At 41.4% G+C, this 24,766-nt stretch overlaps 1 protein-coding gene across 2 annotated transcripts in view; it reads left to right on the top strand.

Moving 5' to 3' along the window:
- The first annotated feature begins 286 nt into the window (after positions 1-286).
- Positions 287-24,766, top strand: part of LOC122563405 (digestive cysteine proteinase 1-like) — a 27,685-nt gene continuing 3,205 nt past the window's right edge. The window contains exons 1-10 of one of the 2 annotated variants that reach the window (XM_043717143.1): positions 287-369; positions 4,070-4,126; positions 8,632-8,724; positions 9,540-9,712; positions 11,116-11,356; positions 14,522-14,720; positions 17,013-17,206; positions 18,427-18,518; positions 20,384-20,545; positions 21,602-21,791. In XM_043717143.1, coding sequence (XP_043573078.1) covers positions 315-369; positions 4,070-4,126; positions 8,632-8,724; positions 9,540-9,712; positions 11,116-11,356; positions 14,522-14,720; positions 17,013-17,206; positions 18,427-18,518; positions 20,384-20,545; positions 21,602-21,791 — 1,456 coding nt within the window. In that variant the 5' untranslated portion in view covers positions 287-314. The remainder of the gene's footprint in view (positions 370-4,069; positions 4,127-8,631; positions 8,725-9,539; positions 9,713-11,115; positions 11,357-14,521; positions 14,721-17,012; positions 17,207-18,426; positions 18,519-20,383; positions 20,546-21,601; positions 21,792-24,766) is intronic. The other variant, XM_043717144.1, reaches the window with a different exon arrangement.

The following is a 24,766-nucleotide window of genomic DNA, read 5'->3' as shown; positions in this document are numbered from 1 at the left end:
GAGGGGTTTTGGGGGATGGGTGAGGGGTTTTGGGGGTGGGTGTGGATGTGTGTGAGGGACTTTGGAATGGGTGGGTGTGTGAAGGGTTTGGGGGGTGGGGGTGGGGGATGGATTTTGGGGGTTGTGCTTGGGCGGGGCTGATGTGCAGCCCCGCCCATGGCTGAGGCCCCCCCATTGAGCGATGCTGATTGGTTGTTCTGTGAGAGAAGTCCCGCCCCCCACCTCCTTGGTTGGTGTTGATTGGTTGGGGGGATGAATGAGTGACATTCCCCCCACGCCCCCAGGTTGAGGTGGTTGTGAGGGAGCTCCAGGTGATGGAGATGCTGAGGAGGGGCGGCATTGTGGCGTTGCTGATGAGCTGTTTGTCAGGTAATCATCTTCAGCCCCTTGAAACCCTCGCCCCCTCATCTGTCTCCCTCAGCTTCACCCACTCTCCTCCCGGAATGCCGGCGTCTGTCCCGCTCCCAATACTCTCCCTATCTCACTCTCGATGGCTCGAGTGGCGTGTCTGTCATCTGACTGTCTCTGATTCTGTTTTGGTGGTGAATCTAAATCACTCAGCCGCAGGGCAGCAAAAGGAGTTTGATCTGAATGGGGCAAAATCTGATTTAGCACGTTGCTTAATCTCTAGTTTATACGTACCTGGCTGGGGTGTTTTCGTTGGCTTGTTTAAGGGTTTCATTAATTACTTCTCTCAAAAAATTGAATTAGATCAATCCAACACAACCTTCCTCTTATAATTTCCATGCTGCCTTTCCTTAAATCACTCAAGCCTTTCCAAGTACTTACTGGTTTTGTTTCTCCTTGGTTATCGACTCGAAAATCTTACCGCCATCTCTGATATTAGACTCAATCGCCTGCAGTCACAAGTGCTTTTATATGTTCTCGACTGAGTGGGACATGTTTGCTGCTCTCTTATCATCTGGCATCTTCCACTTTACAGTGGATTGAAAGTTCTCCAGCTGTCTAGTCATACAGCATAGAAACAGACACTTTGGTCTAACCAGTCCATGCCAAGCATAATTCCAAAGTAAACTAGTCCCATTTGCCTGTTTCTGGCCCATGACAACTTTGAAATGGGGATGGAAGTCATCAGGAATAGGTAACCTATCTCCCCTTTCTGCTATCTCCTACCTCTCAAATTTCATACTATCTATTGCCTCCATCAGCTCCACTTATATCAATAGATTGATTCTTCTTCCTCATTAAGAATCAGTACAAAGAACTCACGAAGTATTCACAGAGAATACTAGAGAAACTCCCCTGTTAGGTTCACTTATATGTTGCCTGCCTTTCAATTCTCATTCTTTTTTACTTTCCTCTTCACCAGCTCACTCAACTGGTTGGATTTGCCCTATCACCTAAAGAATTCACCTGATATGCATCATAAACCCTCTATTTTAATTTCATCATAATCCTCATTATCTAAAGAACTCTAGTTTTGGGCTCCTTTGTTGCAGTGTACCCAGCCTGTATTCATAGCGCTTTTTCCTAAGCATCATCCATTTTTCCATTACAGTTTTTCTTGTCAGTCTATAGTTCCATTTAATCCTGGCTGGATTCCCATCTCATCACACTGCAATGGGACCTTTTCCAATGTAGAAGATCTATTTTAGATTATTTCATGTTCTTTCCCATTATTGATCTAAACCTTATGATACAGGATGTCACCTACTCAAAGCATTCCACGGACACTTGGCCCGTCTTTCCCAATTCAGTTCCCAGCACCAGATCCAGCAATGTCTCCTTAGTTGGGCTGAGAACCTTGGGGGTCGATAGAATTAAGATTCCAGGTAGTTCTGAAAGATATAAGGGAGTTTGGAAGCTAATGAACATATTACCTGGTACTGTGTCTTGGAGAGGCCAGAGAGCGATTTGGCTGATTAAGCACCAGCACCAACCTGTGAAACCTGATGCACTTAAACCTTAGTTCTGCCAGTTTTACCTAAGCTTTCTAGACTTCAATAAATGATGCGTGGACTTGGTTTTGGACAAAGAGAATTGTTACCACAAACAAAAACAGAAATTGTTGGTAAACTCAGCAGGTCCTCAGCATCTGTAGAGAGAAAGCAGAGTTAATGGTTGGGGTCCAATGACCTTAGCAGAAAGATCACTGGACCTGAAATGTTAAGTCTGCTTTCTCTCCACAGATGTTGCCAGACCTGCTGAGTTTTTCCAGCATTTTGTTTTGTTTCTGATATCTATATTTACAAACGAGAGGGACCGTATTGTTGAAGAGGAGAGTGTGAAATGGACTGGTAAGCTAGAGGAGATACTTATTAGGAAGGAAGATGTGTTGAACATTTTGAATAACTTGAGGATAGACAAGTCCCCTGGGCCTGACGGGATATATCCTAGAATTATGTGGGAAGCAAGAGAACCAAGCATGTGGATGAGGGAAGAGCAGTGGATGTAGTGTACATGGATTTTAGTAAGGCATTTGATAAGGTTCCCCATGGTAGGCTTATGCGGAAAGTCAGGAGGCATGGGATAGAGGGAAATTTGGCCAATTGGATAGAAAACTGGCTAACCGGTCGAAGGCAGAGAGTGGTGGTAGATGGTAAATATTCAGCCTGGAGCCCAGTTACAAGTGGAGTTCCGCAGGGATCAGTTTTGGGTCCTCTGCTGTTTGTAATTTTTATTAATGACTTAGATGAGGGAGTCGAAGGGTGGGTCAGTAAATTTGCAGATGATACGAAGATAGGTGGAGTTGTGGACAGTGAGGAGGGCTGTTGTCGGCTGCAGAGGGACTTAGATATGATGCAGAGCTGGGCTGAGGAGTGGCAGATGGATTTCAACCCTGCCAAGTGTGAGGTTGTCCATTTTGGAAGAACAAATAAGAATGCGGAATTCAGGGTTAATGGTAGGGTTCTTAGTCAGGTGGAGGAACAGAGGGATCTTGGGGTCTATGTACATAGATCTTTGAAGGTTGCCACTCAGGTGGATAGAGTTTGTAAGAAGGCCTATGGAGTATTATCGTTCATTAGCAGAGGGATTGAATTCAAGAGTCGTGAAGTGATGTTGCAGCTGTACAGGACTTTGGTTAGGCCACAGTTGGAGTACTGTGTGCAGTTCTGGTCGCCTCACTTTAGGAAAGATGTGGAAGCTTTGGAGAGGGTGCAGAGAAGATTTACCAGGAATTTGCCTGGAATGGAGAATAGGTCGTACGAGGATAGTTTGAGAGTGCTAGGTCTTTTCTCGTTGGAACGGCGAAGGATGAGGGGTGACTTGATAGAGGTTTTTAAGATGATCAGAGGAATAGATAGAGTAGACAGTCAGAGACTTTTTCCCCGGGTACAACAGTGTTACAAGGAGACATAAATTTAAGGTGAAGGGTGGAAGGTATAGGGGAGATGTCAGGGGTAGGTTCTTTACCCAGAGAGTGGTGGGGGCATGGAATGCGCTGCCTGTGGGAGTGGCGGAGTCAGAATCATTGGCGAACTTTAAGTGGCAATTGGATAGGTACATGGATGGATGCTTAAGCTAGGACAAATGTTCGGCACAACATCGTGGGCCGAAGGGCCTGTTCTGTGCTGTATTGTTCTATGTTCTATGTATAGGTTTTTTTAGAATTGTTAGCACTATTGGTTTCTCTATAACTTGGTTTGGAGTTTATTAAACTGGGTGATGGTCCAAAAAGCATACTAGTTCTGTTTTCTTTGTAATTCAAACAGAAATTGCTGGAGAAACTCACCAGTTCTGACAACATCTGTGGAGAGAGAAACAGAGTTCATGTTTCAAGTCCAGTATGACCATACACATCCAGACTTGCTGAGTTTCTCCAGTACTTCCTAATTACTTTTAAGATCTTTAGCGTCTCAAGAAATTTGCTTTTATTCTTCTGCCTTCTTTGTGTATCTTAGCTTATTTGGGTAAATAATTGTTAGAGACCTCTTTAATTATATTAAAATATTTTACTACAAGACAAAACAAATAAAGCTAACGTAATTTCCAAATTAAAGTGAATCACAAAAACAAAACCCACTGTCTGAGAGACAAATATAATAGTCACAACCAAAAATGTTGTGTTCATAGATAACTAAATAACTAAACTATTTGTTTTCTCTAGTGGTGAATGTCAAGCCTTCAAATGTCCCTACATTTCCAGATGTTTACCATATTTCAGGTATGGTCCACATTGTTTTCAAATAAGATTTTTGAAAAAAGAGCAAGAATTTATTTGAGCAAACATTGGATATATTAATTTACATTTTTTTTACCAAAAGCTTTTGCAGATGAGAAGTAAAACAAAACAGAGAAGAAGTATTTACCCCCAAAAAATCAGAATAATCATGATGCCATTTTCTGAATTGACCTGTCTCACTGCACTGTTTTTAATGGGAGCCCTACTTTACACTAGAAATGCCATTTGGGATTTTTCTCATGTTTGCAAAATGGATGTGAAATTAAACCTTTTAGGTGAACATAGTTAAAATTTACGTGTGACAACAGTGCTTTCATTGCCTTTCCATTCAAATGACCTTACTCCTTTGTTTGAAGAAGTTAGATGGAATTGTATTTGTTTTTGTTTATCTGTGCTCTATCAATTCTATGGAACTCCCTCTGGAGGTGGTAATACCATGCAGAGTGGCTGGATAAAATGTTGACAAATGGTAGAACAAAAAACAGAGCAGGACTTAAACACCTAATGATCAGGTCTGAGGGAGTGTTGCTGAACAAAGAGACCTTGGAGTGCAGGTTCACAGTACTTTGAAAGTAGATAGGATAGTGAAGAAGGTGTTTGGTATGCTTTCCTTTATTGGTCAGAGGATTATGTAAAGGAGTTGGGAGGTCATGTTGTGGCTGTACAGGACATTGGTTAGACCACTATTGGAATATTGTATGCAATTCTGGTCTATTTCCTATCGGAAAGATTTTGTGAAACTTGAAAGGGTTCAGAAAAGATTTACAAGGATGTTGCCAGGGTTGGAGTGCTTAGATTAGATTAGATTCACTACAGTGTGGAAACAGGCCCTTCAGCTCAACAAATCTACACCAACCCTCCAAAGAGTAACCCACCCAGACCTACTTCCCTCTGACTAATGCACCTAACATTTTGGGCAATTTAGCATGGCTAATTCGCCTAACCTGCACATCTTTGGACTGAGGGAGGTAATCGGAGCACCCAGAGGAAACCCACACAGACACGGGGAGAATATGCAAACTCCATACAGACAGTCACCCAAGGGTGGAATCGAAACCGGGTCCCTAGTTAGGTGGCTCAGCAGTGCTAGCTACTGAGCCACTGTCCTTATATTATTGTCAACAGTCAGCAGCAAAAGTCAAGTACATTTGAGCTATAGGGAGAGGCTGAATGAGCTGGCGCTGTGTTCCCTGGAGAGTCGGAGGCTGAGGGATGACCTTATAGAGATTTATTAAATCATGAGGGGCATGGATAGGATAAATAGACAAAGTCTTTTGCCTGAGGTTGGGGAGTCCAGAACTAGAGGGCATAGGTTTAGGGTGAGAGGGGAAAGATATAAAAGAGACCTACAAGGCAATCTTATCGTGCAGAGGGTGGTGTGTGTATGGAATGGGCTGCCAGAGGAATTGGTGGAGGCTGGTACAATTGCAGTATTTAAAAGGCATCTGGATGGGTATATGAATAGGAAAGATTAGAGGGATATGGGCCAAGTGCTGGCAAATGGGACTCTTAGGTTCGGACATCTGGTCAGCATGGATGAGTTGAACTGAAGGGTCTGTTTCTGTGCTGTACATCTCTAAGAGGTGGAAGTGTCGATGTCGTATTGGAATACGATTTTGTTGTTGTGCAACATTGTGGTTTTCTAAGCAATCCATCTCTTTGTTGCGTTCACAGCAGTTTTAAAAGGGAGAAACGCCTATTGTGAAATAATGGACTAGAGTTAGTATGAGCCGACACTATTAATAGAACCTGTTGACAGTCTGCAGGAGAAACTACTTACAATTAAATTATGAAACTTGTAAGAATTATCTGAACATTGTAAGATATGAGAGGCTGAATAACAAAAGAATGGAGTATTTGTTTTCTTGGGTTATCTTGATCTGAATTTTTAGAAATTCACTCATGGCATGTGGGTGTCACGGGCTGGGCCAGCATTTATTGCCCATCCCTAGATGCTGCCTTGAGAAGGTGGTGGTGAGTCCACATTTGTAGGATGATCCACAATACCCTTAGAGAGGGTAATCCAGGATTTTAACCCAGCATCAGTGAAAATACAATATAATTCCAAGTCCTGGTGGATAGGGTGGCACAGCAGGGGTCCAACCACTTGCCACAGGACCAGCAGTGTGGGCACAATACCAGACCCTGCCAGCTTGGTCGATAGTTGCCACCTGGGTCAGTATAGTCCCAGCCATCAGGAGAAATATCCGGAAGTGTCTGCACTACCAGGGATTAGTGCTACCATCTTCTCTCCAACACCTCACATTTGCTCTCTCTCTTTTATTGCAACCACGTCCCACCAATCCTCATGCTCTATTGCACTTTCGCTATCGCTTTCAACATTGCCCTCTCACCCACCCCACCCTCCATGTGTGTAACCTTGTGCAGTCTCTGCACTGTCTATTCCCTTACAGAGGACACTTCATGTTTCCCCCACCTGCATTGGCACTAACAGTTGTGCCACCCACATTCATCTCACTCAATCCCTCTCTTTCTCTCAATCCAGAGAAAGTGGCTCATTATAGGACAGAAAGATGGAGTGACTGACTGACTGACTGATGTTAAAATTTCTCCGCCTCCGCCGTATCTGCTCCCAGGAGGACCAGTTCCACCACAGAACACACCAGATGGCCTCCTTCTTTAGAGACCGCAATTTCCCTTCCCACGTGGTCAAAGATGCCCTCCAACGCATCTCGTCCACATCCCGCACCTCCGCCCTCAGACCCAACCCCTCCAACCGCAACAAGGACAGAACCCCCCTGGTGCTCACCTTCCACCCTACAAACCTCCGCATAAACCAAATCATCCGCCTCCAAAAAGACCCCACCACCAGGGATATATTTCCCTCCCCACCCCTCTCCGCCTCCAAACAGACCCCACCACCAGGGATATATTTCCCTCCCCACCCCTCTCCGCCTCCAAACAGACCCCACCACCAGGGATATATTTCCCTCCCCACCCCTCTCCGCCTCCAAACAGACCCCACCACCAGGGATATATTTCCCTCCCCACCCCTCTCCGCCTCCAAACAGACCCCACCACCAGGGATATATTTCCCTCCCCACCCCTCTCCGCCTCCAAACAGACCCCACCACCAGGGATATATTTCCCTCCCCACCCCTCTCCGCCTTCCGCAAAGAAATGCAGAGGGTGGTACGTGTATGGAATGAGCTGCCAGAGGAAGTGGTGGAGGCTGGTGCAATTGCAACATTTAAGAGGCATTTGGATGGGTATATGAATAGGAAGGGTTTGGAGGGATATGGGCTGGGTACTGGCAAATGGGACTAGATTGGGTTGGGATATCTGGTCGGCTTGGGTGGGTTGGACCAAAGGGTCTGTTTCCATGCTGTACATTTCTATGACTCTAGTTGGAAGGTGGAAATAATTTTGGACTACCTCCAGTTAAAAACTGCAATTCTGTGACAAGCAGGCTGCAAAACTTTACTCGAGATAAAGTTTTCAGTCATGGTTAAAATGGTGAATATCTTTTCTGTCATCTTCTGTATAAGCTGGCCATGTTTACTCATGGTTAATTTAGTTCTTCTGTAACTTTAAGGGCTTTCAACATGAAATCTTACCATGAGGTTTATTTAAGTCAGTCATTGGAAATTCAAATCACTTGTTTATGATTATTGGACTCCAGGGATCTTTACAATAGTTCCAGTATGTTCTGGTTTCACTGCTTTAGAGAAACGCACAGACTTAGAAAAACTGCTGAGCTAAAATTTTCTAGTTTTCAAAGCTAGTGTATAATTTTTAGCACTTTGGTGAGCACATGATCTTTTGACAAAGAAATATGATATTGCAAGTGAGAATTATGTTGTTTTTGTTTTGTTTGGGAGATGATCTGTCTTGCTGATCTGTCCCTGATTTGTTCAGCTACCAAAAATTAGTTAGATTACAAAATGCTGTCGACCTAATTAACAATTTTTCTTCATAAATATATGGACTTGTGACAATATGTTTTTCAAAGGAGTTTGCATGTATAACAAAAGCCTATACTAGAATTTATTTTCTTTTTCAGCCCGATTCATATGATGTGCTTCCAATTACAGCTTTTATTAGGAAAAGAAAACTCCCAAGTAATTTACAGGAGTTTTATCAAACAGGATTGTTAGATGAGTTTCATTTGAACACATGACCAAATTCTTGGTTTAAAAGCTTAGATGTTAAGAGATGCCATAAACAAGGATAGAGATGTAAGTAGTTTAGTGCTTTAACAGCTAAAGGCACAGATGCTAAGTTACAATCTAGTGTCAAGGAGATCAAATTAAAATACTTCCAGTTTATAGAAAAGATACAATTTTGTAACTTTGTTTCAACAATTTGTGTAAAGTATATGAAATTGAATTTTATCTTTTGATTGTTGACCAGAATAAATAATGAACAATTGAGAATGATCAGATGTTGCTTGTTTTGTTAGTGAAGCTTGTACTTGACCTGCACCTCATCAGTCAAACTTACTTTGTAAATCATTTTGTTGACAGGGACTATTATTTTGCCATTCGCTGAGATTGAAGAACCATTTGAAGCTTGGTACAACTACTCTGGGCAAGTCAGCCGCGTTGAATACTATCATGGTATCGTAAATTATTGTAAATTACTCTCTCTCTCCAGTCTGAGAAATATCATAATGACTCGAAAGCACTTGTTTCAGCTCTGAATTTACCTAAATTTAGACTCTGAGTGAATTTGGTGAAAGACAATATTGGGAGAGTTTTAGGCTCAGTTCACTTTCTAGTCTTCTGGGTTAATGAAAGAGGAAATCATAAGAAGATGGAATATCAGAGTTAGAGAAGACTGTATTCCCCCCTGCCTGTTCTGTCACTCAATATCGTTACAGCTGTTATCTTTGTTCACAATTGTCTCTGAAATGTCTAAAATCTATGTCTGCCTTAAATGTGTTCAATGACAGAAAAAAATTCCAAAGATCTGCAGCCTAGAAGAAATATCTCTTCACTCAAGCCTGAATGATTGGCCCCTTATCCTGTGACTGTGCCCGACAGTGTTCTAGATTCCCAGCTGGGAGGGAAGTGGTGGAGGGGGACAGTATCAGTGTCAGTCCTTTCAAGCTCTATCAAAATCGTGTACATTTCAAAGAGATCATCTCATTTCTAAACTCAGTCTCTGTTTAAAAAAAAAACTTGTACATTGACTGGAACGCCTGGATTTGAGACCATGAGAGTGGCAGTTTGTAGGAAATTTGTACTTTTTTTCAGTAGATAACTTTATAATTTGTTAGAAGAGCAAAATGAGTATTATATTACTGCTGAAGACAGAATATCTTCAGAACTAAGCTGGTCATGAGCATAAGAATCTACTGTAAAGAATTGATGCTATTTATTTTATATTTTAATATAGAAATCTTTAGTAAATGTTTCTACCAACTTAACAGGTCAGGTTATAACCCTACAGCATGGATTTGAAAAGCCAGCTGGAATTAGTTACAAAATTTCTCCAGCAACTACAGAAACTGAGATAAATGTTATCAAATGCTTTCAACTAAATGGGACCATCCATAATCCTATCACTGCACAGCCAGTTATTCCAGCTTTGCAAAGTTTTCAGGTGAGGATGTGTATGATCAAAAGGAAAAGGACTGAAATGCTAATGACACAGAACTGAATGGCATCATGTCAAACCAGGAAATTGTTGCTGAAAATTTTAACAATGAGTTCATTTAATCAAAGCTGAAATGTTCAGGTACTCCTTCCTTGCATTAGAATAAAGTTATTAACCTTTTGAATTCTATTTGATATCTGCAGGAAAGGCCATAATTTTGTGTCCTTTATTCATTCACAGGATGAAGGCCTTGCTGGTTAGGCAGTATTTATTGCCTATCCCTAACTGCCCAGAGGGCAGTTAAGAGTTAACCACATTGCTGTGGGTCATATGTAGGCCAGATCAGACAAGGTAAGGATGGCAGTTTACTTCCATAAAGGACATTAATGAACCAGATGTTTTTTTCCTGACAATTGACAATAGGTTCATGGTCATTGTGAGACTTTTAATTCCAGATAATATATATATATATATAATTCAAATTTCACCATCTACTGTGGCAGGATTTGAACCCAGGTCCCCAGAATGTTATCTGGGTCTCTGGTTTGGCTGTCCAGCAATAAGACCATCACCTCCCCATAACAATAAGGAGGAGGGATTACTATCTATTCGTGAGCCAGTCACCATCTTCACCATTCACTCTCTTCACCGCTGACACAGTAGCAGCAGATGGCAGGATGGTGCAGTGGCAGTGTGCCTACCTCTGAGACAAGAGGCATGGGTTCAAGTCCCACCTGCTCCAATGTGTGTAATAACATCTTGGAGCATGCTGATTAGAAAATATCTTTACCATCTACAAGATGCACTGTGGAATTCACCAAATACCCTCTAGTTACACCTTCGAAACCTGCAATCTCTGCCATCTAGAATCCAATGATGACCATGAAACATTGCCAATTGTTGGAAAAATCCATCTAGATCATTAATGTGATTTAGGGAAGGTAATCTGACATCCTTACCTACTCTGGCCTACATGCAACTTCAGACCCACAGCAATGTGGGGGTTGACTCTTAACTGCCCTCTGAGCAACTAGGGATGGGGATGAGCAATAAAAACTGGCCTAGCCAGTGACACCCTCATCTTATGAATGATTAGTGAGAACACCACCACATTCACAATCTCCTCCAATTCACAACCACCATGACCATTGGATCGATATTTCTGTTCCTTCATTGTCACTGGGTTAAAATTCTGGAACTCCCTCCTCTCCACAGCTCTGTGGGTATCCCTACAGCTCACAGACTGCGGAGGCTAAGAGCAGCAGCTCACCATCACCTACTCCTGGGCAATAAGTACTGCTGAGGCAAATTACCATGAATGAACACATTTTTACAAAGAAGCTAAAGGTAAATTAAACTGATGCAAAATCTTGCTGGTAACTGTGTTCTTATATATACTTATTTCTTAGTTCATAAAGGAAGAGGATTTCAAAGGATGTCATTGCAGTGTATGGCAAAATGTCACTGTGGTAGATAAAAAGAAGAATACTTATACCATGTGGCTTTCCAGTTCCAGTCAAGGCCCCATTCCTGTCCATTATGAAATGATGGGATACAATACCTTGTTTGGTGGACATTATGACAAGTACGAAATAGATTACAATGAATTGAAGTATGATGTGGACCCAAACGTCTTCAAACTTCCTAAAGGTAAAAGATCCAGCAGACAAATGCTGCAGCCTTGTGCAGCACCAGCATGTTATGTGGTTATAATTTCCCTTTATTTACTTGTTTCAAAAGTCAGTCTTGAAGTTTGAAGGAATGTGTGTGGGAAGAGTGACTGGACCACTGACCCTGTTGATTGGCTCCAGAAACTTTGATTAAATTGCTCAAAGTCTTGATGTTCCTGGGGGTTTTCTCTTTGTGTTTAAGAGCTGCCCCAAGATGATTGTTTTAATTTACATTAACACCCTGCTTTCATGACTTACAATGTGGCAGTGTGCTAAGGTTCTGTTGATGCAATACAATATTAGAGTTATAGAGATCTGCAGCACACAAAAAAAATCTTTTGAACATCAAGTTTGCACTGGTCAAAATTAAGCACTGAACTGTTCTAATCCCATTTTCCAGCATTTGGCCATTAACCTTGCATGCCTTGTTGTGTTCCCTGTCACATTTTGGTGGATGCTGATTGGAAGACGAGTGTTTTCCTTGTAAGGGAATGGTCACTCATTACCTGTAAGGGTGGTACAGGCAGAAACCCTCATAACATTGCAAATGCACATTTAAATACATCTTCAATGTCATGCTATACAGATCACTATCCTGGTGCTGGAAAATGGTGCTGGTCCTGAAGACGGGCTCATACCCGAAACGTCGATTCTCCTCCTTGGATGCTGCCTGACCTGCTGCACTTTTCCAGCAACACATTTTCAGCTGGAAAATGAGATTAGAATAGTTAGGTGCTTGTTTCTGACTGCTGTAGATTCGATGGGCCGAAGGGCCTTTTCTGTGCTGTAGAGCTTTATGGATCTATGTAGGTTAAGATTTGGGATAAGATGGTTCTGAAGTGGTACATATTGGAGGAAGGAACTAGGAGTTGGAGAGAGAAGAGTTACAAGTGACAAGTTGCAAGTTTGAAATGCTTAACTGTTCAATATTAATTGGGAGGCGATGGCCCAGTGATATTATCGTTTGCCTTGTTCTTTGGATTAAAAGACTATGTTCTGGGGAGTTGGGTTTGAATCTTGCCGTGGCAGATGGTGGAATTTGAATTCATTAAAATTCTGGACTTAAGAATCTAATGATGATCATAAATCCATTGTCCTTTGTCAGAAAAACCCATCTGGTTCACTAATGACTTTTAGGGAATGAAACTGCCATGCTTACCTGGCCTGGCCCACATGTGACTCTAGTCCCACAGCAATGTGGTTGACTCTTAACTGCCCTCTGGGCAATTAGGGATGGGCAATAAATGCTGACCTCGCCAGCACTGCTGGCATCCTCTGAATGAATGAAAGAAAATTACAAGCATATTTACAGGATCATTTTGAAGTCATTAGTGAAATAAATAGAATCATTTTGGGATAAGCTTTCCTTTATTTACATTAAACATAACAAATTGTAGCATAAAGAATGACTTTTACAGATTAACTGCCTATTTTCTTCCCCACCCACACAATTTTAATATTTAATTGCTGAATGAGAAGGGTTTAGAACATCAAAACCAAAACCATGTAAACAGTAGTTCACAGGATATCTCGTAAAGACTTTTTGTATGTACAAGAGACACTTGTAAATCAGAGTCTTGGGCTAAGACTTTGTGGGATTTGAACCCAAGCCTACCCATAGCAGCTGGTGAAGTTTACATTTGAAAGCTAGTCTCTGCAATGGTGGCCATGAGGACCCACCGATTGTGGTTCAATAATGTCCTATAGGGAGGGAAATCTGCCTGAGCTGGCCTCCATGTGACTCCAGATCCAGGGCAATGTAGTCAACTCTTAACTGCCCTCTAAAAGGCCTTGCCACCCTGTTCAAAGGCAAGTAGGGATGGACATTAAATGCTGACCTCACCAAAAACACCCATGTCCCATGAATGAATTTTTAAGCAACGTGTTTCACAAGTGAAATAACTTGTATAGTAGTTGGAATGTTGAACACGAGCGGAATTTAATTCTGTGTGCCCTCATGGGGAGGTGACGGCCTAGTGGTATTATTGCTGGACTATTAATCCAGAGACACAGATAATGTCCTGGAGACCCGGGTTCAAATCTGCCATGGCAGATGGTAGAATTTAAATTCAATAAATATCTAAAGTTAAGAATCTAATGCTGACCATGAATCCTTTGTTGATTGTCAGAAAACCCCATCTGGTTCACTAATGTCCTTTAGAGAAGGAAGCTGCCATCCTTACCTGGTCTGGTCTACATGTGATTCCAGACCCACAGCAATGTGGTTGACTCTTAACTGCCCTCTGGTCAACTAGGGATGGACCATAAATGCTACCTAGTCAGTGACACCCTCATCCCATGAATTAATAAAGAAAAAAACCCACACCTTGGACAAGCTCTGGGGAGGGAGGGTGAGGATGGTGCAAGACAAAGATTGTAGAGGCCAGTTGTGGCCGTGAAGTGACCATTTAAGGGTCTCACCCTGAAGTTGCTGGATATCAACCAGTGATGGAACAGGCTGTCACTATCAGGGTGCTCTGTGCCCAATCAAAGCACCTCTGCATCAGGGAGAAAGGGAGTCACTGAGAGCTCTCCATTCCCCCATCCTAGCCTTGCTCGTCTCTAGCTTGATGTTCCTTTGACAATCCCAGGCCTCTCCTAAGATGCATTACCAACAGCAGCCAGCACTCCCAGTAGCACCACCTGTAAGACTGAGATGAGGAAAAATGTCTTCACACCGAGTGTGGTGAGCCTGCAGAATTCTCAGCCACAGAAAGCAGTTAAGGCCAAAACATTGACTGTTTTTAAAGAAGGAGTTAAATGTAGTTGTTGGTTGAAGGGATCAAGAGTATCGGGGTGGCGGGGGGGGGGATCGCAGGGTATTGAGTTGGATGATCAGCCACAATCCTGTTGAATAGTGGAGCAAGCTCAAAGAGCTGAATGGCCAACTCCTGCTGCTATTTGATATGTTTCTATATAGTGGAGAGCTGCCAGGTTCTGATTGGCTAGTAGCTGGAAGTGAGAAAGGTTTCAGGAATGGCCCAGAGATGGTCACATACTTTATTCCATTGGGCCTTTCCCCTTGGAAATGAGGCAAGTCCTTCAGTTGTTTCCAAACAGTGGATGAGACCCCTACCGCCAATGCTTAATTCTGGCCGATAAATAATGACTAGACACTAACGCATACTTGTATAAATTATCACAGGTTTGTCTTGTGAAAGTTTTCCTGGTCCTGCAGCAGAACACAGAATTGTGGCCAATCCCATTCAGGATTTAATTGACAGTGACCAAGATAATAGGACACATGACTTGTTCAAGTATTACAAGAAGAAATTTAATAGGGACTACGAGAAAGATGACCTGGAGCATGAGATGAGAAAAACAACATTTACTCACAACATGAGGTAATTGATTATCATTGTGTGATTGTCATCAAAACTAAGCATTATTTCACAAAGGCTTAATTTAAACATGGAAATAGGAGTAAGCCATTTACCCTTTCAACACTGGTGAAGAAATTTCTCTTCTTCTCAGTCCTAAATGGCCTGTGTCCTATCCTTAAACTGTGCCCCTGATTCTAGAGGATGGGGTTAACAGTTCAGTTTTTCACATCACTGTCAATCAAAACTAATACTGTTGGACATTCAAAAGCTTGTTGCATTGATCTACATCCAAGAATTCAGATTCTACCATGGCAGCTGGGGATTTAATTGATGGAATGCATTTCAATTTCATTAATGGCAAATCATCAAACTATTGGATTGTCAAAAGAAACATCTAGTTCATTCATGTTCTTTAGGGAAGGAAATCTGCTGTCCTTACCTAGTCTGGCCTGTACATGGCTCCAAATTTTTGTGCTTGACCTTTAGCTACTTTCTGACTTCTGTTTTGACAAGAAGGATCTCCACCAATCAACAGATGTCCCAATATACAAATCTGCTGTTGTTGTCTGTCTGCTATACTGCAGTGAGACCAAGACTGTGTAACAACAAAATCTTAAAGCACTAAAGAAATTCCATCACCAGCTTCTCTGCCACATCCTCCAGATTCATTAGGGAAACCATTGAACAAATACTGGTGCTTTCTTGAAAGCAGCTTCAAAAGTATTTGAGCAAAACCTCTGCAACATTGACTTTAATGACATTGGCTCTATGTCCAGATGGCTAAAGCTATCCAGCAGACCAGGTTGTGTTTTCTCAACTCTCACATGACCAATATTCCAAAAAAAGCAAGTTGGCAGCATATAACCATTGGTGTCCAACAAGGATAAACAGAAAAAGTCTTTTCCTTGGGGTTGGGGGAGTCCAGAACTAGAGGGCATAGGTTTAGGGTGAGAGGAAAGATATAAAAGAGACCTAAGAGGCAACTTCTTCACTCAGAGGGTAGTGCGTGTGTGGAATGAGCTGCCAGAGGAAGTGGTGGAGGCTAGAAATAGTGCAACATTTAAAAGGCATCTGGATGGGTTTGGAGGGATATAGGCCAGGTGCTGGCAGGTGGGACTATATTGCATTGGGATATCTGGTCAGCATGGACAAGTTGGACCAAAGAGTCTGTTTCTGTGCTGTATATCTCTATGACTCTATGACGTTACTGTAAATTCTTGAGCAAATTACAAGGCAAAAAATTGTCATGCATTAATGTGGTACCCAGTAACCTTGCATGAGTAACCACCTGCATTCTCAGACCATTGAAATTAGAGTCTGAGATTGTGTAGTTACAGCCTTGAAAGAAGAATATCAGTTTATGGGTAGCCAACATAAAATTATAGACTAATTGTGAGAGACATCTGCTGCTTGGGATGCTATCTATGTGAAAATAATTGGACAAATTCTAAAGCCTCTAGCAAATACAAATTACTTGAATTATTATGAATAACAAGTTTGAATTTATTCTGAATCTCCAATGATTGTTTCCATTTAGCGTATGACCATTATCAATGGAAGAGGTCCAAATTATGAATGAAGAGAAGAAAATTCAAACAATCAGCAGATGTTTTGAGATCAGTGGGGGAAGGTGTAGTTTTTGAGATCAGTGGGGGAGGGCTTTTATTGATGGGGAATACATTCAGGCTTCACCAGCAACACACTCAATCTAAGGATGAATATCCAAAGTGCTATCAGAAATAGTAGGAATCCATGCACAAGGACAATAGAAAATATGTACTATTTTGCATATATTCTGCTGTGCGGTACTTGCTTTCTCATACCTGGCTGTTAAACCACAAAGATATACAAAAGTAGAATTGGTCAGAATTTTAAAACAAACTGTCCAGGCCAAGGTGTCAAATGGCACCAAGCTAGATCACTAGCAAGTGAGCTGTTCAATCCCTGTGCAGTTTTTTTTTAGATTACATTACAGTGTGGAAACGGGCCCTTCGGCCCAACAAGTCCACACCGACCCGCCGAAGCGCAACCCACCCATTCCCCTACATTTACCCCTTACCTAACACTACGGGCAATTTAGTATGGCCAATTCACCTGACCTGCACATCTTTGGACTGTGGGAGGAAACCGGAGCACCCGTAGAAAACCCACGCAGACACGGGGAGAATGTGCAAACTCCACACAGTCAGTCGCCTGAGGCGGGAATTGAACCCGGGTCTCTGGCGCTGTGAGGCAGCAGTGCTAACCACTGGGCCACCGTGCCGCCCAGTGTTCTGTGTTCTTTTGTGTTGTGTTTATGATTTTATTTTTCAGATACATTCATTCAATGAATCGGAGAAACCTGACCTTCAAATTGGAAATTAATCACTTGACTGACCGAACAATAAATGAGGTATCTGTACTGAATGGAAGACTGAAGAGTACCACACTGAACAATGGGCAGCCCTTTCCCACAGAGCTTTACAAATCAATTGTGCCACCTCCCAGTTTAGACTGGAGATTATATGGTATGGGACTTTCTCCCTTTGTGTAGCTAATGCAAATGCCTTGTTTGAAGAAAATCAATGCATAAGAGCATTTTGTACATTGGATAATGTATTCAATTGTGTCTGAATCCTTTTCCACTGATGGTCAATTCAGTTGTTACCTACTTTTCAAGAACAAAGCCTTATCATTAATTACTGTATTAAAAAAACATTCTTAACATACTCTGTAGATTTCTATTATGGCATTTGACCTTCTGAATTTATTTGCGAAAGTGTTTGTGACTCCAATAAAGGGTTGTGAGCCAGCTCTCCTTCATACGGCAGCCTGACTCGATCAGAATTGGGAAGGGGGCACTGAAATGCTCCATTTCTCCCGTCCCTCCTTTATGTGGAGGTGCCAGTGTTGGACTGGGGTGGGCAATGTTTACAGTCACCTGATACCATGTTATATTCCTGTAGGTTTACTTGAAAGTACAAGCTTTCCTTCATCAGGTAGCTAGTGGGGCAGGATCACAGGACACAGAATTTATAGTAAAAGATCAAAGTGTCATACAACTGATGTGATGCATTGAACAAACCTAGATTGCTGTTACGTTTTTAAGTGATTAAGTTGCTAAAGTGATTAAACCTGTTGGACTATGACCTGGTGTCGTGTGATTTTTAAGACACACATGATGGAAAGGTTAGGAGTCTACCCATGGGCTGTCTACCTGTACTCTGTAAAAGTTGCTAGTGATGGGAATGCTCTTGGAACTGAGATCCCATGAATCATTTTTAAAGCATTCTGGTCCCTGTTCTGGCATGGTCACTGAGTGAAAATTCAGTCCCAAGTCCCTTCGCTGTTCTTTTGTAAGACTTCCATATCCTGATGGTTTGTACCTTGATGGTCCACTCTGTGTTCAGTATTGCCTGGAGGACATGGACTATGTGTCACATTTTCTACAGGTGAAGGCAGTGGACTGAGAAGCTGAAGGATTTACTGGCCTCTGGTTTCTCTGGAAGCTGAGCTTTTTGATTTTGCTCAACTCTTCAGGGTCCTTCCAAACAGGCAGTCTCCAAAAGTCATTACTCACCATCCTCGTTTTTTGTACATGTCTCAAGATCAATTAATAAAACATCTTATTTTTGAAAAGTGAATTTTTAGGAGGTTCTCAATTGCTTGCCCAGCATTATTCAGATACAACCAATTAATTCAAAGGAATGATTTATGAACTTGACTTTGAATCTTGTATATCTTCAAGGTGCTGTGACCCCTGTAAAAGATCAAGCTCTGTGTGGATCCTGTTGGAGTTTTAGTTCAACTGGAAATATAGAAGGAGCACTCTTTCTGAAGGTGAATGATGTGTTTGCAAAGTACTACAATAGTTATCCGAGAATGGTACAGCCCATGAGGACCCTTAATGCTTTTGCCAAGTCTTTGAAATCCAATTTCTCTCCCTTCTCTGCTTTTTTCCCCATAGCACAGCATGTTTCTCTATTGCTCTATTAAAATTTGGAAAACAGTAAAATATCTAAGCAATGGTTTAACCTAGGGCTAGATCCGAACTGACAGTATTGATGGTCTGAATTAGGATTTGAAGTCTGTGTGACCCAGCCACAGGAATTTCATTAGCTATTGCATAATTTGGTCCAACATCATTCCCATTTAACGCAAACAAGACTGTGATTTCATTGAATGGAAGCAATTATTTTATATCCTCTAGTGATTTGGCTAGGATTCTCCAGGATTAGTTTGATTATTGTTGTTCTCTAGTCACACGCTATTATGATAAGCCTACGATCTCTGCAACAGAATGACCCCTCAATGCCAAGTTGGGCAGTTTTATTTGCTATTCTCTTGGGTTGAATTTTAAAGAAGCCACGCCACTGCAGCCGTAAAAAGCTAAGGGCTGCCCCCTGAATGGAAGACAGTCCAACGCTGGGATGAGCTGGCTGCTGAATGAACTCCGGAGTGGTCACTGCTGGGACTGCAAGGGGGCTCCTGTATCAAAATGACATGAATCCCAGAGATAAGTTATGTGTTTGGTTGGGGTGGGATTGCAGAAAGGTAGAGAAGGTTTTGGCAGCAAGATGGAAAGCCACAAAGCTGGAGGTGACGTCCAAGGTGTTGGGAGCAGGGGTTACGTTGAATTTGCGCCAGGTTCCTCTTAGAATAGACCATGTCACCAATTCTCCTTCCTACCAACAGTTTTTATGCTTAGCCTACTGCCTTGCCATCTGTATTATGGTCTGTACAGCGTAATGTCTGGGTAAATGGGCCTGTTAACAAGCTCAATTTCCAATTTTAAGAAGATAGTGGACTGCCTGTCTGTTGTTTTTATGGGGTTCGGATTAGGGTTAGGTGGGCAGGTATTGGATCAGGTACATGCCCCTGCCACATCACCAAACAGCTGTGTGGTGGGGGCTGGGCTGTAAACTCCAGCTTTTTTCTTTCTCAGTGTACGTGAGACTTTCATCTCATTCTGTGTGTGAACTGGTTTTGAACTACAAATAGTGAGAAGCTAGCATCTGAGACACACCAATATTTGCAAACGAAAGCAAGCAGCTGCTTTGCATGGAGGAACAAAGATGAGGATAAGGTTATCCCAATGCACAATTGATGAACATTGCCTTCAAGAGAGTTACAGAGTAAGCCTTACTGACGCCTGATACTCGAGGCACGGAAAGATTTGAACAGTTCAGCATTGCCTTGTTTGAAACAGGACCCAGACGAATGACTCTCTCAACATTTCAAGAAGATCAGTATGAAAATGTCTCCCTTAAATTTGGTGATATTATTCCAGACAGAAAATTGGCCTTTGTGCTTTGGTACTATTTTTAAGCCGGTCTTAGAGTAAATATTGTAGAGGGACAGTGTGAAATTAAGTATAAAAGCCTTAAAATTCCTTTTCCGTTTTACAAAAAATATGACTGCATTTTCAAACACTTCGACTGCTCCAGTTTCTTATTTTTCTGGGAGTTATTTACGATCAGTTTAACAATTAATTGAAAAGTAATAAATGGTCAGAGACTATTTTTATTGAGTAATGGTGTTCTATTAAACCCTTGCATTTAGTTTACAGAGTAAATCAAGCCAGTGTCAGTGCTAGCTTCCTTCATGATCTTGTAATAAGTTTGTTAACATAGACAATGAGTATTTAATTGTTTTCAATCCTTTTTGGCATTGTTGCTGTAAACTTAGATTATGTTTCCCTTCAGACAGGATCTTTAGTCCCACTGTCTCAGCAAATGTTACTTGATTGTACGTGGGGTTTTGGAAATGCTGCCTGTGATGGAGGGGAAGAATGGCGAGCATATGAATGGATGATCAAACATGGTGGAATTGCAACTGCAGAATCGTATGGTTCTTATCTGGGACAGGTGAGTACTGTATTAGGAATAGGAGTAGGCCATTCAGCCCATAAGAGCCTGCTACACCATTTAATATGATCATGGCAAATCCAAAGTGTCTATGCCTTTTAATTCACACTTTCTCAGAAGCCTTTACACCAATGGTATTCAAAGATTTGTCAACATCAACTTTAAATGTACTCAAAATGTTGAGCTTCCACAATCTTCTGGAATAGAGAATTCAAGAGTTTTCTGATGAGTTTGTTTTTCTGCAATAGTGTTAAAAGCAACTGTGCTTCTGAAGCAATTTGGATCCCTTGAAAATCCAGACCTGAAACTCTGTATCAAGAATTTCAGATTTTTGCTTGGTCTCTGCATCTAACTGAGCCCACGTGATGCAAGTTATAAGCAGCAAGATGAGAAATCAGCTGCCCAGTTTTATGGACCTCTGTTCTCTGTGCACGAGCATCTTGGTGTGAAATGTAAATATTTTGCACAACAAAATTGGAAAAGAGGAACCTTTGAAGAACACTGCTTTATTGACTTACTGTGAGATTCTAAACATTAAGGAAGATTTAATTTAATCTAATAATTGTGAAACAACAATATTAAACTCACCATGTCTATGCAGCTTTACTGAAGTATTTTGCTGCTTTTTGAAGAGTAATATTATTTAACACTGAGAATAATGTTATAGTTTACTTTCTATGTAGTATCATTGAGTAAGGAGTGGATTGGAAGAAAGGTCAATGGTCAGTTGAATTCTGGGGATCTAAAATAAAAGCAGAAACTTCAGACCTGACATTTTTGTTCACCTGAAACGTTAACTCTGTTTCCCTCGTCAACTGTTGAAACCCTTCTAGGATTTTGTTTTAATTTCTGTTTAACAAATATATTTGCTGAGACAGTGCTTCTGATTTCCAACAGAATGAATGACCCTTCAAGAAATAAGAACATTCAACTTTTAAGTAATTGAAAGCCCACATTGTCTTCAGATGATGACTGCTATACCCAGAAATGTTTGAAATTGTTTTTACAATTTCAATTTGCAATCAATTTTAAACTTCCTGTTTTTACTCTGTACAGAATGGATTCTGCCACTATAACCAATCTGTCTTCACGGCCAAGCTGAAAAGCTACGTCAATGTCACATCAGGAAGAAGAGAAGCATTAAAAATGGCCATCTTTAAAAATGGGCCAGTGGCTGTTGGGATGGATGCTTCACATAAGTCCTTTAGATTTTATAGCCATGGAGTTTATTATGAGCCAAAGTGTAGTAAGTATTTTAACTTTCTTATTATACAAGCTAAGGAAAGTAATCTACTTTCATAATAATATAAAACAAAAAACTCCAGATGCTGCAAATCTGAAACAAAACAGAAAATGCTGGAGAAACTCAGCAGGTCTGGTAGAATCTGTGGACTGAAAACAGAGTTAACGTTTTGAGTTTAATGACCCTTCATCAGAACTGACAGAATTCAGAAAAATGTGGTATTTATCTTGATGACAGAATGTTGGGGGAGAAAGAATGAGAGGATAGTTGGGAATGGAGCCCAGAGAGAAAGGCAGAGAAAGAGAGTTAATTTACTTCCATGTCATAGAAATATATAGCACAGAAACAGATCCTTCAGTCCAACTCATCCATGTCGACAGGTATCCTATATAAATCTAGTCCCATTTGCCAGTACTTGGTCCATATCTCTCCTAAACCTTTCCTATTCATATACCCATCCAGATGCATTTTAAAAGTTGTAATTGTACCAGTCTCCACCACTTCCTCTGACAAGTCATTCCATACACACACCACCCTGTGTGTGGAAAAAGTTGACCCTTAGGCCCTTTTTTTTAATCTTTCCCCCTCACCTTAAACCTCTGCCCTCTAGTTTTAGATCCCCCCCCCCCCCCCAACCCTCCCCCCCCCCCATAACCCTCATGATTTTAGGAATCTCCTTATCCTTGTAAATCTTTTCTGAAGCCTTTCAGGTTTCACAACATCTTTCCGATAGGAAGGAGACCAGAATTGCACGCAATATTCCAACAGTGGCTGAATCAATGTCCTGTATGGCCACAACATGACCTCCCAATAAAGGAAAGCCTTCTTCACTATCCTATCTACCTGGGACTCCATGTTCAAGGAACTATGAACCTGCACTCCAAGGTCGCTTTGTTCAGCAACACTCCCCAGGACCTTACCATTAAGTCCTGCCCTGATTTCCTTTTCCAAAATGCAGCACCTCACATTTATCTAAATTAAAGTCCATCTGCCACTCATTGGTCCATTGGCCCATCTGATCAAGGTCACGTTATATTCCAAGGTAACCTTCTTCGCTGTCCACAACACCTCCAATCTTGATGTTATCTGCAAACTTACTAACTTTATCTCTTATGTTCACATCCAAATCATTTATATAAATGATGAAAATCAGTGGACCCTGCAGCAATGCTTGTGGCACACCACTGGTCACAGGCCTCCAGTCTGAAAAACAACCCTCTACCAGCACCACTGTCTATCTTATATCTTCAAGCCAGTTCTGTATCCAAATGGCTAGTTCTCCCTGTATTCCATGTGATCTAACCTTGCTAACCAGTCTACCATGAGGAACCTTGTTGAATGCCTCACTGAAATCCATTTAATCACGTCTACAGCTCTGCCCTCATCAATCGTCTTCGTTACTTTTTCAATAAACTCAATGAAGTTAGTGAGACATAATTTCCTGTGCAAAAAGCCAAGTTAACTGTCCCTAATCAGTCCTTATCCAATTTCATGTAAATCCTGTCCTTCAGGATTCCCTCCAACAACTTGCCCACCACCAAGGTCAAGCTCACTGGTCTATAGTTCCCTGGCTTTTCCTTAACACTTTAAATAGTGGCACCACATTAGCCAATGACCAGTCTTCCGGCACCTCATCTGTGGCTATCGATGATACAAATATCTCAGCAAGGGGTCCAGCAATCACTTCTCCTATCTTTCTACAGAGCTATAGGGTATACCTGATCAGGTCCTGGGGGTCTATTCACCTTTACACGTTTTAAGACAGCCAGCACCACCTACACTGTAATATGGATATTTTTCAAGATGTCACTATTTATTTCTCCATGTTCTATATTTTCCACATCCTCCTTCACAGTAAATGCTGATGCAAAATACTCATTTAGTATCTCCCCATCTCCTGTGGTTCCACACATAGGCTACCTTGCTGATTTTTTTTTTAAGGGGCTCTATTCCCTCCCTAGTTACCCTTTTGTCCTTAATGTATTTGTAGAATCCATTTGTATTCTCCTAACTCTATCTGCCAAAGCTATTTCACATCCCCTTTTTGCTCTCCAGATTTCCCTCTTAAATGTACTCCTACGGCCTTTATACTCTTGTAAGGATTCAGTCGATCTCTGCTGTCAATACCTGACATATGCTTCCTTCTTTCTCTTCACTAAACACTTAATTCCTTTAATCATCCAGCATTCCCTACACTTACCAGCTTCACCCTTCACCCTAACAGGAATATACTGTCTTTGGACTCTCATTATTGAAGGCTTCCCTCTTTCCAGCTGTCTCTTTACTTGCGAACATGTGTGCCCAAACAACTTTTGAAAGTTCTTGCATAATATCATCCAAATTGGCCTTCCTCCAATTTGGAACTTTAACTTTTAGATTGGATCTATTATTTTCCATTAGTTTTTAAAAAACTAATTAAATTATAGTCACTGGCCCCAAAGTGCTCTCCCACTGACACCACAGTCACCTGACCTGCTTTATTTCCCAAGAATAGGTCAAGTTTCTTGTGCACACTTAACAACTTCCTCTCCATCCAAGCCCTTAACACCATGGCAGTTCCAGTCTGTTTGGAAAGTTAAAATTGTACAAGTTAATGAAAGTAGAAGAAGCGTCCCTGGGTAATGTCAAATATTCAAGATTTCAAAAGAAAGGATACAGTCAAACCTATATCTTCTCAATAATTGTTTTTCATGTCCAGCCAAACTTAATACAATTTTCCATAAAATATATTAATTTTGTGATTGTACTCATAATGGAGCACTCACAATGCATTAACAGTCTGTGTTTAGCACATTTATCATATCTTGACAGGGTAGATGTGAAAGGGATATTTCCTTTTGTAGGAGAGTCAAGTGCTACTGTTTCAAAATAGTGGATTTCCCATTTAAGACCGAAGCAGGATTACTTTTCCCACAGAGGATTGAGAGTTTTTGGAACTGTTCTTCTGAAAGCACATGGAAGCAGAATTTTCAAATATT

This window comes from Chiloscyllium plagiosum, chromosome 27, assembly GCF_004010195.1.
Source record: "Chiloscyllium plagiosum isolate BGI_BamShark_2017 chromosome 27, ASM401019v2, whole genome shotgun sequence".
In the NCBI taxonomy this organism is placed as follows: Eukaryota; Metazoa; Chordata; class Chondrichthyes; order Orectolobiformes; family Hemiscylliidae; genus Chiloscyllium; species Chiloscyllium plagiosum.
The sequence above is the reverse complement of the archived record's forward strand: the minus strand, read 5'-3'. Positions and strand labels throughout refer to the sequence as shown.